Below are 14,150 nucleotides of genomic sequence, written 5' to 3'. Positions count from 1 at the left end.
ATTTTAAATCGATTCATAGAACCGTAGTTACATCCGTAACCGTTTTTATCGCTAAAACTACGCGTCCCACAATGCCGCCGGTGGCTGCCCCTCCCCCACGGGGCTCTGCTGCACTGCTGTGTGAGCTGCAGAGGGAGAAGTGCACTTTAAGCACTTTTGAGCAGAGTGGTGTGTCAGTTCATGTTAGTTAGTACATTTAAAAGTTGTTTTAGATCTTGAGAAGTTTATTTTGTAATAAAGTCAAATGTTTATCCCTGTAGAACTGTAGATCAACTCTGAAGTTGTAATGCACATAAACTGTTTTTCTAAATACATTTCAGTTTATGAGAACTAACGTTTTGTAATTTTTTTTAATCGATCCAGTAATTGCTTTAAAACAGCGTAGGCTATATAAAGCTATTTATTTCTTATATTTTTAATAGTTTTTATGTTTTACGTTATGTTCGGCCCGCGACCCAGCCTGAGCATTGAAATTCGGCCCGCGGCCCAAATGAGTTTGACACCCCTGTTTTAAGGTGTTATAAAGCAACTAAATCAATGAATCTGGATAAACATCAGTTAAGGCGTTAAGAAAGAAACATTTAAACATTTATTTTTGCCATAATGCCCACCATTGCTTTTGGTGTACAATGGGGTGTCAGTGGCTCCGCTTCTGACGACACAAAAGCATAAAACATTCAGGCATAACATTATGACCGCCTCCTGAAAACTGTTAAAAGGCAGATTGAGTTGTGTAGTTGAGTTCTACGCATTGAGTTTATGAAAATCTTATGCCGTCATTATGTGTTGGAAATGTTCTGACCCACAAAACGAGCTGTCATTAAACTGCCCAAGCCATCTTTTTCCAACCTTTGCCTTCTGCTTTCCGCTAAATGCATTCCCCAAACAGGAAAATGAACGATTCCTACAGTAAATCTTCTGTCGGCGGTCGTAATTCTATGCCTGATGCGGGTGTACAGTCAAAACTGAGTCTGCTTCCATAAAAAAAAGACAAGACACCGTGAAAAAACATCACTCTCCATAACAATATTTTTCTTTCTTTAAAAAAAAAAATGAAAAGAAATTCGAAAGACAAATATCTCAACATTTGGCTACCACAGTTTTCCCCCTTCAGTTCAAACCGAATACACAACACGGCAACGTAACAAATCCAGATTATAAAAACAAAAAACCACACACAACCACAACAAAACCGCAATTCAAGTTCGTCGAATAAAAAATAAATGCTTATGTCGACATTTCGCCTTCTTCTCGGCACATTCGCTTTTACCATTCTTTGTCTTTTTCTTCATCTTTTCGAACATTTACAATAGATTTATTCTCGCGCCGCTGGGTTTGTCGTCGCCGTCGCCAACCGCCACCGGACTCCGTCGCTGTGGCCGGGTGGGGATAGCCATGGTAAGGTGCTAGTTGCTAAGGAAACGGCTATTGGGATGGCGCGGCTGTCGAGTTCGAAGTTTTGACGTCTCCTCCCTCGCCGGTTTTGCGCGTTTTCTTCTTTTTTTTTTTTCCTCGTCGCTTTTGTTGAGATTGGAAACGCTGACGGGCACGACACGTTACGAGGAGTGAGGCGCGGTGTAACACGGGGGGAGGTAAAGAAAACCAGTAAACGCCGCTTTCGAACGAATGTTTGTGTCTTCCTGCGCTCGAAGTACTTCTGCGTTTTGCTGTATTTTCGAGAAGGCGACGTCGGTATTGCTGAGTGTATCCATGGCTCCGCTCCTCGCCGCCGCCGCCGCCATGTGCTTCGATAACCTCAGAAATGACAGATAAAACCATAACACGATAACGTAAAGGTCCTATATTACGATAACTCGACTTTATGGAGCGTTTAGTCGCGGTGGAATGCAATGGTTTCACGTATGAGCGTCTGGGGGAATCCGCGAATCGGGAAATCGTCGTCGCTCCCGAAAACGCTCCACGTCTTAGCTGGGAAACTCCGCTCGAAGGTGACTTGCCGCTGCCCCGATTTGGAAACCGTCTCTCCGATTTGGCACGTCCTTCGTTAAACTCGTTAACCTTTTGTTCTGTCCGCTGCGGCGTCGAGCGGTGCTCAGTTTAATCTTGGAGAGAGAAGCGATCGTTAAAGCTCGTTATCGGACTATGAGTCGGACTTGAGCGGCGTGTTTGTCGGGAAGGTTCGTCCAAAGTGCGGTTACGATGTCGACTTTGACGCTTGCGCCAAAGTATGTGGGCATGCAGCTACTGTCGTAAACCTCATTTCAACTGCCTCACTCCTCGGTGCACCGGCAGAAGTTGCGTTGTCTACGGTCTGGAATCAAGGCTGAATGACGTGTTTTAAAGATGTCATTTTGGAGGAAATGAACGCAAATGTGTCCCAAAGTTGAGCCTGAACAAAACATAACATAGGACCTTTAACAAGATGGCACATGAAAATCTCGCACGCACACGATTGGTTGTTGATTAAATGCTTTATATGTTGCCCCGGAGCCCTCCCAGTCCGTCGCCACCCTTTTTAGACGTCTTGGTGATGCCAAAACAGTGCGGGGATGACGACTAAAACTGGCATCGGGACTTCCAGGGATGTAATAATGTCTTTTTTCTCTTCTAAAAGCTACTTTGATCACACGCGGAGCCAGAACAGTTTGTCCTCTCGTGCTCGCTCCGTCCTTCCTTTCCCGCGCCCACTGAACGAACACAAAAAAAAAAGGCAATTTCGATTCCGTTTAGTCCTGTTTGAAGTTCTGTTGCGGGGAACTATGGCAACTAGCCCTAAGGAAGTGTTACAGCCAATCAACCGATCCATGGAAAAAAGGAAAGAAAAAAGTCTTCGGATGATTCCCAATTTAGTGTGGGTTGATTTATTGTTTCTTTTTGTTTAGATTTCGACTGCGCCGCTCCTGCCGTTTAAATGCTTTCGCATGCAGGATGGAACAGGCCGGACTTGAGGCCTGTTTCGACACCTGCACCTGCTGTTTTGACTGACATGAGCGTGATACACAGTTCTGCTTTTGTCAGTCTGCGCCTTAAGGCTTTCCACACACACACACACACACACACGCACACACACACACACACAGACACACACACTCACACACACAGACACACACACACACAGACACACACACACACACACACACACACACACACAGACACACACACACATGCAGACACACACACAGACACACACACACACGCACACACACACACACACACACACACAGACACACACACACATGCAGACACACACACAGACACACACACACACGCACACACACACACACACACACACACACACACACACAGAACAGACACACACACACACACACACATACACACACACACACACACACACACACAGACACACACACACACACACACAGACACACACACACACAGACACACACACACGCACGCACACTATTAGAAAACTTCAATCATTTTGGTCTTCTCGTCTTTCTCTCTCTCGTCTCGCTCCGTCTTGCCGCCCCGCCCCTTCCCTCCTTGGGTGCCCCCCCCCTGTCCTGCGCCCGGACGCCGCTGCACCTGCCCCGTGGCGAGTTGCTGAGCGTGGCGACACCGATGGCAGGGTCGTCGCTAGGAGACGAAGAGCGAGGCGAGGAGGAGCATCGTGACCGTGAGGAGAAGGCGGTCACGGGACGGGCTGCTGCCGCTCACACTCTTCTCCAGCTTCGGTACAAATGTGTTGTAGTCGTCTGGAAGAGAAACAACAAACAGAGCATAAATACATATGACCGGCCTCCTGCTGGTGCCAGAGTCAGGACTAAACATGGACCGGCCTCCTGCTGGTGCCAGAGTCAGGACTAAACATGGACCGGCCTCCTGCTGGTGCCAGAGTCAGGACTAAACATGGACCGGCCTCCTGCTGGTGCCAGAGTCAGGACTAAACATGGACCGGCCTCCTGCTGGTGCCAGAGTCAGGACTAAACATGGACCGGCCTCCTGCTGGTGCCAGAGTCAGGACTAAACATGGACCGGCCTCCTGCTGGTGCCAGAGTCAGGACTAAACATGGACCGGCCTCCTGCTGGTGCCAGAGTCGGGACTAAACTGTTTTGTTATTTCTGTCACGTCTTTGTGATTTCAATGACGTTTTCCCTGTTGTTTAAAGCACTTTGAATTGGCTCGTGTACAAACTGTGCTATACAAATGAACTCGTCTCGCTCGCCACGCTCAACAGAAAGCGAAAACCATTACTATCAAACACTTGAATACAATTAATAATAATAAAAATGAAAATAATAATAAATAAACGCGAACCACATTAAACTCCCGATGAACTTGTGATTCGTTTGGGGGTAAATGTTGCCCCGTAGACCGCTGTAATTGTGCTGACAAAGCGCCGCCCCCTCGCACACACACTGCCACGCCCACTATGAGCTCGTGCGTCTGCTGTGGACCAAAAATACACCTTTCCATTTGAGCCACAAAACACTTTCGAGACGGCAGCTCACGGCACACGCACCTGAGCACGCACCTGGACACGCCCGGAACGCTGACTTAACAAGTGACTAAGCCGGATGAACTCACCGGCTGATCACTATGGACTGTCTGCGGGTGGGCTACAGGTGGTACTCGAGTAAGAGTGTTGGTTTAAAGTAATACTCAAGTAGAAGTAAAGTTGTTACATGGGCAGAATTAGTGTAAGAAGACCACATGATAACATCAAGAAAGTACTGTTATTTTGAGTGAAAACAGTTATTGTAAAAAAAAAAAAAAAAAAAAGGGCATTGTTTTTAATATAGTTGCGTTAGTGAAATTGATGTTGAATGTTGAGCCTAGTATTGAAATCGAGTTTGAAACGTTAACATCGGGGCGACACTACAAGCATTAGAAAAACAATACAGTATCTGAAGGTATAAGGTACCTTTTTTCCCTAGTTTGGCGACTTATATGTGATATTATTCATTATTTTCACACTGGCAACAGCAAGAGGGCGCTCTTGCAGAAGAAGAATCTGCACTTCCTCTGGAGTTTGTGGAGTTGTTTAGAAGTGACACAGAGGAAGAAGAATTCAGTGGATTTAGTGATTTGGGGTAAAACTGATGCTTTGGTAAACTTGTTAGCATGTTCTTTATGCTATATTTATCTGAATAACTTTTCATATGTTACGTTAACGTACCAGACACTTACCACAGTTCTGTCTGTGCCTCATGTACCTGAAGGTGTTAGCGTTAGCATACGTTATGTAGCTGAAGGTGTTAGCGTTAGCATACGTCATGTAGCTGAAGGTGTTAGCGTTAGCATACGTCATGTAGCTGAAGGTGTTAGCGTTAGCATACGTACACCTATTCACCATGTTCTCTAATATGTTAGATGAAATGTCTGTTTTTGGTCTTGGATTTTATCAAATAAATTCCTCAAAAAACTTAAAAGACTTATACTCCAGTGCGACTTATATATGTTTTTTCTTCTCTTTTGTGCATTTTTTGGCAGGAGCGACTTAAAATCCGGAAAATACGGTATTCAAGTAATTCAATATTGCCTTTGTCACTTCGCATCTCACAGTATCAATATAGAAACAAACACTACTTTTACTTAAAAAATAAATAAATTAAATCCAAAAGTGCAGCTCAATATAAATCCCAGGTATTTTTTATTATTTATTTTTTTCATATAGAGGGGTAAAACCAGGGCAGAACAATTTTGTAAAATCATCTAACAGTGATTTTTCTGACAAACATTGGAACTGTGATTTGCGATGTGCGCCAACAGTCGGATTCCGGTCAAAGTTCACGTTTTAAACACGTCCTGACGCGTTAACCTTTGGGACATGACTGAAACATAAACTGCTGAACTAATACAAGAATCCCTTCGGTCTTAACTGCAGGATTAGCATTTTTTAAATAGCAAGACGAAGCAAATGAACCTATGTCGGTTAAATAACTGCAGCTTTCACAATTTGCTAATAGCGGCGCGTTTTGACTGCAACAAATGCTGCTGCCCTAGCTGTAAAAAAAACTCTTATAAGTACAATTAGTTTAAAAACCCGTGCTACTCGAGTAAATGAGACACACGACTGGTTAAAAGGGGGTTAATCTACGCCGGCACGTCTCACAGTGGAACATTTGCAGCTGCCGACGGGTCACGGCGGCCGACACTCGCTTTTAAAGACGGTCCGACGGGCTCTTCTAACGAGGGCCGCGCCGCAGGTTAAACGCTCTGACCGAGTCTGCGGGAGGAGGTCAGGACACTGCGGGGCGGGTCGCTGACAGCCGGGGAATGCGGCGCAAGGGGGGGGGAATCCGGCGCGACCGGTTTAAGCGCGCGGGCTGGGCTAATGGGGCGATTACAAGTCTGCACACAGGGGCCCGCTGTCACGAACTGTCAAACAAACACGATTACACACACGCGCGCTTCGGAATCTCTCCGTTCGACAGCACAATAGGTGATACAAACGACGAGGGCTCATTGTGCGCAAGGGATTTAACAGCCTGTGTTTATCTGGCGGTGCTAAATGTGCGCCTGCGACTCGGCGTGTTGTGCAAGTCTTTCCGAAGTGACGGCTTGAAGTGGATTGTGCACAGGACAAACACGAGTGCAGCGATATTATGGCCAAAGGAAATTGAATTGTGTCGACTGGACAAGAGGTTTTGACGCTCATCCAAGCAGCTTCTTCAGTTCCTCGACATGCAATGTGTAATATTAGTCAGGAATTAGTAACAACTTAATGTCGTTGCACATTTTATGATTTGATTATGTCGTACTTGATACTAGATTCGCTGTTTTTGTGAGAAATGTCTATAATGATGGATTTGTGAGACAGTGAGTCCACAATGTTAGACTTAAAACTTAAAGTGCATATTCTCATAGTCTCTAATCATTATTTAGTTTGCTGGAATATTCCCTGTTGTACAAAAGTTTTATATCAGTCAAGTTAAAAAAATTGCACAGACAATTAGAAAAATATAAGTTGAGTCTGTGATGTCATCAATAAGCGACGTTCACTCCAAAATGCAGATACAATTTAGACACAACTGATGCATTTTTAACAATAGCTTAAACAATAATTTTACAAAATGAAGGTGTTATTAGGCGTTATTATTTGTCAACTCATAACTATTGTGTACTTTGTATGGACTTGGGTCCTTGTTCACAGTGTGGTTGCTAGGTAACACTTATGGAATTATCTATGTCACATCTGCAGCTCACGTCCAACCAGGAAGTAGCATCAGAAATGTCACAAAAACAGGTGAAAAATTGATAAATAATAGCACAATTTTTTTAAGCAACTGTGATTTTTTTTTTTTGGTTTATTTATGCTGACAGAGACGGCATGTAACTTTGTGCCAGTTTTTGTTTCACATAATAACAGTAACTATGGAAATATGAACCATAAACCGGAACAAAACAACAGCTCAATGATAAACTAGGGACCCACAAGTTTGTTCTATCTCAGACAAATAAAGTTCAATATTCTATTTAGTATGAAGCAAATGTATAAAATGGTACAAAAAGATGCTCTAATTTTGTAGTGTTAGTGTCTTTTATTACAGCAAAAAGAAAGTAATCCTTCAAATACTTTCTGATATTGGTGCAAGATTGAAAACCGGGGTAACTGTAAATATATTCAAAGTCTATGGTGCCAATTTTCCATGATTCCCACATAGAAATGCATCATCTGAGGTGAAATGTAGGCAGCGCTGTGGCATAAAGGACGAGCACTGTACAGTATCCTCAAAATACAGTCCAGTTGCAACATTCTGATGATTGCAACATTATGAATCAACAAGAGGAGCGATGTACATATTGTGTGCCATAAATACTTCTGCACTGAACGTCACGTATTCACAGTTTCACCTACGTCTGTCATTGCTGTGGACAGACGCCCCCTTGTGGTCGGGCCTGGGCAGGAATCGGGGCAAAGCTCAAATCAAATCAACAAGTCCACCATAAAACATGTTTTAACCGTTATCTAGATTATACAGACTCTTATTCGCCACTTAAAACCAGGAATAAACTCAAAACTAAACCTGGAACTAACGCAGCCAGCGGAACTATTAGATCTACTTGTCAAAAAAGCATTAACTCGTTCTAACTTTCACCAATAATACAGTTTATTTGTAAGTATTCTCTATCCAGAAGCCTTCATTCGCTGTATTTCAACCTCTATTTTATTATGTATAATCCAAAATAAATGATCAACGCATTGGAAAACCAACCAAACAAGCCAGGCAGTTGTTTTCCCATGATCCTTTGTGAACAATGAGCCCGATTAGACAAAAATCCTTCTGTTCTAGTTAAAACCCAACAAAACGCTTTTTAAAATCAATAGATTATATACTACAGTTTCTTTTACCGTACGATACATGAAGCAAAGGCTAGAATAAATGAAAATCAGGAGCAAAATATAGTAGAAATAAATCAAAATGCACTGTTAAGAGGCTTATTTGCCAGGTACTTGAGTTAAAAGGTACTGAGGGTGTACTAAAAGCTTTGGAACCACTCGTCCAAAGACATTACGCAGCAGACTAGGACACAGTCATTACCTTATTTTACGTTTTGATCAGAGTTGTGATCTCGGAATACACAAATACAAGAGAAGTGAAGGACCTCGCCTGGTCTCTTTAGCCTCTGCTGTTAACTTGAAGGAAACCTGGAAGTGCGCAATATTGACAAAAATGAATATCTTAACACTGTTTTGCATTACGGCGACAGCAATATTCGGACGCCATTTTCACAGTGCATCAGAAACGTGCTAAAATGTGCCGGGAAATGTCTCCACCGAGGTCCAAGTCTCACACAAAACATGAATGGACCGTTACATGAATCGACACATAACTTCATACACTTTGTCTCTTTCTGAGGTCATTTTAACAGTTTTAATCCCTCTAATCTCTATAGGTCGCGTCATGTTTGTTTTTGTTCACCTCTGCAATATTGGACAGTTTAATAGCCAGTATATGCAGAGATAAACAGCTGAAATCCTAGACAAACACGAACATTACTGCACTTATTGCCCTGCTGTAACTCTACGCTTCTGTCGCCTAAAGGAGTGATGAGGGCGACAATAAAAGCCACTTAAGAAACGCTCCTTGATTTCTGCCTCGACGTCCAGAGCCGACCGTCGGCCGCGGAAACCTGAGCGGACGGTCGGGGGAAATAAACCTCCTCCCGGTGCATCTGCTAAGTGTAATGTAATACTACAGCGACGTGCAGACAGGGACCACACGGTAAACACGGAGTCAAATAAGTCATGACTTGAATGTTGTGGTCATCTTTTCCCCCCAAGATATTGTACATTTTAATATGGGTTTATTGTGATTCTGAGGCTTTAGTTTCCTCATTGTGTGGACAAATAAAGGCTTATCTTATCTTAGTTATTGTGTCAGAGGCATAAAGGAGTAGTAACAGAATTCACAAACATAGGAACTTGCTTTGGTGATTCTGTGCAACATAAAACAATGAATAATGATAAAACAACCTATATAAAATCAAAAAGAAAAAACATTATAATCGGCTTATGGATAAAAAATAAAAATAGGCTTACTATGTTCACACAATTTACAGTTGAATTTACAGATGTGGTGCAGAAAGTGATTAAATACTGTATATCACACTTCAATAGGTGTTATCATGACAAGCTTATACTGTGTCGCCAAGTTTAGTATCATGATATTTAGATAGATAAAATATGCCTTTATTTGTCCACACAATGGGGTAGATAGTAGAAGAACATATATATATATATATATATATATATATATATATATATATATATACTTATAGGAAGCTTTAAAAAAAACACTCTTAATAGAAAAACTCTAATAAACAAAATTCCTATGTACGGGAACCTCTCATATTCTTAGTACGGAATAGAGAAAAGAAAAAAAAGATAATAAAAAGATAAAATACAATAAAAATAAGCTAACATAAGACAAAAAATACTACTAATAGTGGTAAAGTAAACACTCTTATTTCCAGCAGTTCTATGCACATGAATATGACATTATTGCGTCTGAGTTTGACAGTAATTGCACATGAATATGACATTATGATGCACTTTATCACAGCCCCACGATGATCACGTCGATGTTGTTTAAGTGCTGTTCCTTTTAAAAAACACATTTTCTTACAGGGACATTTAAATAACTAACGTACACGACCAGACAATAACTATTCAACTTTCACACGTTTATGATGAAAGGCCTGATCTGAGTCTTGCGTGTGTACATTGTAGTATTTGAAATAAGCACATAACCCCGACAGCGTGTTTCTGTTGGTTTCACTGCTCCCACTGGGTTTCCCCCGCTCCCTCAAACCACAAGGGACTTCTCATTCATTTAATTGGTAACACGGCACTACAGGTGAGAGGGCCCCGAGGAGCCCAGCTCATTTGTGCTGCGTTATTGCTACTGTAATTCACACGATGTAACGCGCGGATTCCCAAAGCGTTTAACACGAAAGAACGCCGCTCGTACAATCTGAGCTCTCACTGCAGGAGACACGTATCACTTTCATCGTGTAGTTATTGTGTGTACTCCATCCTGCGCAAGGTTTAAAGGTCCTTTATTGAAGCAAATCAATGTTTACGAGCCTTTGTTTCCTCATGAAAAAGGTTTATATTTAATCTGTGCTTCTGTGTTTTTAAAGGTTGTACGTGATCATTTCGAGACTTCAAAACCACTGTATTATATTAATATTTCAAGGTACTATGCAGCGTCTCTGGTGTGGGATCCGCCCCCTGCTCGTCTCCATGGAAATGTTATTGCGTTGCCAGGATCGTTCCACAGCCTTGCATTTATTCATGTGTTTTTATTGCTTTTATTTATACCCTGAATAATATGCATTCTTGCTGCATGTGGACTCGCCTCTCCACAGATCTGACCTTGACCCGGTGCCATAACTACTACTCGTCTCCATGGAGATCGATAATGTGGAAGGATCTCTGTGGTAGATTTTAACAAGACAATTCAGACATATTAGTGTGAAGTAAAATACATACTAAAAATAGCACTTTTATGTCACTTTTTTGGGTAATTGTTGATCGATTTTTTATTTTTACTTTGTCAAAATACAAACGTTTGACCTAAAACCTGCAATATTTCAACAGAACTGGTGTAACAATACATTTATCTAGTTTAGCACTTACAGTCAACGTGAAAAGAAACCACAATATTTCACACTTGGAAGAATTCATAATTAGATCAGCGATCGATTTGCATGAAAACTAATTAAATCACAGATGTTATCATAATGTAAATGTTACTATCTGCAAATAAATAAATAAAAAAAGAGAGGGGAAAACTCAATTTCACACATCAAAAGGTGAATAAAGTCCATTTGAGTGGTTTTCCCCTTCACTGCTCCGTGTCCTGCTGAGTGAAACGGGAGGATGAGGCGGAGAGAGTAAACGCATCTGACCTGGGGCTATTTGCAGCTCCTGACTTCCCTTATGACGCTCGCAAAAACTGACAAATTCACTACCCACAATGCATTGCACCTACACAGATTAAGCTCCATATTTTACCGGTTGCGTCGGGCCGGAGTGTGAACAGCCCGAGGACAGAAACACACAGTGCCGTGCCAGCAGCTTTCATGTTTTATTTGTGTTCAATTTGCCACTTCACATTCTTGCCTCCTTGTCACCTGCAAGATTCCCCGCTAAATGTCCCCTTTTCTGTCATTTCTGCCTCAAATATTGTACAATTTTAGCTCCAGCAGATGCAGCATGATTCAAGTGTAATTATGAGGTGAGCAACATAAGGACCAACACATGCACAATGTATTTGCCTGAATAAATAAATCATATTTAAATTCACTGATTTCTCTCTCTCTCTCTCTTTTTTATGGTTTAGGTTTCCTTGCAGAGAGGCAAAAAATAAAAACAAATAAAACACATGGTAGAAAGTACACTGATTTCTCTCCAATGTCTCTTGGTAAAGTCAGTCAACTTATAGTAAATCTTCAGCAAAGCACGACAGGGTCATTTTTCTGCTTCAGACATGTGTTTTATATCTCTTGTATATATACAACAGGCGTCCAAGGGAACAGCCACTAACTTGAGGATTTCCATTCATTTCAATGTAGAGGAGCTGCTCTGTCCCGGGATGATAGGATGATTAGAATACTGTCCCAAATACAGGCACAAAGACATGAAGTACAATAATGAAGCCCAATGGTCCAAATGTGTATAAATATCCCTGAATTCTAATGAAAACTGGCTAAACGCTACAACGCTAACATCACCACTTACAGCGCAATCTAGAGCTGCAACAAGTTAATCAATTAAATCAATCATAAACTGGTCGATACACAGACTCCAAAACACGCCATGAGCCGAGAGGTTTTATTACTCACAGAGTATGAAATGAAAATACCCTTTTGTCTGAAAATATTCTCCACCAGGATGTTCTCAAATGGATCAAGTTCAGCTTTATCTGGGTAAAATGTAATAAAAGTCTCATGCCTGTCATGCTCTAGTCGATTAATCGAAAGGATAATCACTAATCCATCACCAAAATAATCATGAGTCGCAGCTCTTACGTCTGGAGTGACACCAAATCAACACTCTCCATTAGCACTCTTGGCTTTCAGAGTTTAAAATAGCTTAAAATACACATAATTCATCAGTAAAAAGTCACGTCAACGAAGTCTTACCTGGTTAAAAAAAGGTTAATAAATAAATAAATGGTTAAATATTATGATATTTTCCAAAAGGGCAACATAATTAATTGAAAATATCCCATCGAAATACAAATTAACTGGGTTTATTTTGGTAATATATTGATGCTGCAACAAACTAAATATAAGACGACCGTGCCAACCTCGCAGCTTAGTCTTTTATACAGTGAATATGTAGTAGTATAAGATTCTGGAACTTGACACACATTCCTGGTTGTGTTAAAATCCAATTCTAATTCCACATCTAATCGCGATCTCAACATTCATCAGAACAAATGTGATATCAATCCCCCAAAAGTCGCCCTACACTACATGAAATCAATGGCGTTGTCTCGCCTCGTCTAGTTCTAACTCGTCTCGGTCCCAAAGTCCCAAAACTGTGCGGTCTTGTCTGCAGCGAGTGGAAGTGTGAGCGTAAACTGAATATGCATGAGGTTGTTCTCAGGGGCCCGCAGCCTGCCAGGCCAGCTGGTGCTGTGGAGCTAACTCAGTGTCTTTGTGGATGTCACTTCTGATGTTCTTTTCAACAGGTCAGCGCGGCTCTCACTCACACCGGCGGACGATGGGCGCATTTAACGCCAGCGTCGGGAAGAACACTTTGAACGTGGATTCAGTCGGAGAATACTGAATACCCTTGTTGCACCTTCATTTACTTTGCATTTATTTATCACTTATTATAGGAATATCTCTCTGATACTGCGCGGTTTGAAGCGTAAATGACACGACTTACGTACTATCACGTATTGTAATCTGGATTAAAGAGTAACTGTATCTAAATGACTGAAAATGATCATTCTGAATACATTTATTTAGCTATTTTCTGTATTTTCTGTATGCAACATATCGAGTCTCACCCATATTTTTTACATAATAGTTGTAGATTCCATTAACCGTAAATGCAAAGTAAATTGATAGAAATTCAGATTATTTACAAAAACCCTGGGATTATTTAAGTGTATCATTTGATTTTGTGGGAGTCTGTCACCCGCTTGTCTCCATGGGATGTTATAACTTTGTTTGAATGTTCCACAGTACGGCATTTAACTTACCTACCCTGCATTTATTCTATTACAAGTCATTCTGAATCGAGTTTTCATTCTCATTTTAAACCTTCATATTACATAATTCACAGCACAGATTCACAACAACAACATGCACACAGAGAATCTGCCTGAACGCTTCAAGTACCACACGCTCAGCCCCAATTATGCAAATATATCTGGACACTGCCCCCTGTTGGTTGACAATGGCATTATATCAAATTGCCTGAGATGTGAACAGAATCATTCTTATCCCAGAGTCTTACACGCCGCATGTCAAAGTCCCGTATATATATATATATATATATATATATATATATATATATATATATATATATATATATATATATATATATATAGACTCAGCGATGCGCGCTCCATAAATACAGCCTTCAGTTAATAATGTAAGTCGCGCGCAGAATATTCCGCTGGGATTCATGTCGACTGTGACTTTTGTACCATTCTCGATCGATCTTCTGTTGCCGCGTGACTTTAATAAACGATAA

At 41.4% G+C, this 14,150-nt stretch overlaps 2 protein-coding genes across 2 annotated transcripts in view; both read right to left on the bottom strand.

Moving 5' to 3' along the window:
* The window catches only part of efna1b (ephrin-A1b), a 351,908-nt gene that overhangs the window by 80,710 nt on the left and 257,048 nt on the right, over positions 1-14,150 (bottom strand). The gene's annotated exons all lie outside the window — the stretch shown is intronic.
* LOC140374565 (ephrin-A3-like) overlaps positions 3,483-14,150 on the bottom strand; it is a 114,390-nt gene continuing 103,722 nt past the window's right edge. The window contains exon 4 of the mRNA XM_072461501.1: positions 3,483-3,677. Coding sequence (XP_072317602.1) covers positions 3,559-3,677 — 119 coding nt within the window. The 3' untranslated portion in view covers positions 3,483-3,558. The remainder of the gene's footprint in view (positions 3,678-14,150) is intronic.

Source organism: Eucyclogobius newberryi, unplaced genomic scaffold (genome assembly GCF_026437365.1).
Source record: "Eucyclogobius newberryi isolate DKJ021-1_F unplaced genomic scaffold, fEucNew1.0.hap1 SCAF_3, whole genome shotgun sequence".
Taxonomy (NCBI): Eukaryota; Metazoa; Chordata; class Actinopteri; order Gobiiformes; family Gobiidae; genus Eucyclogobius; species Eucyclogobius newberryi.
This window is presented reverse-complemented; position numbering and strand designations above follow the sequence as displayed.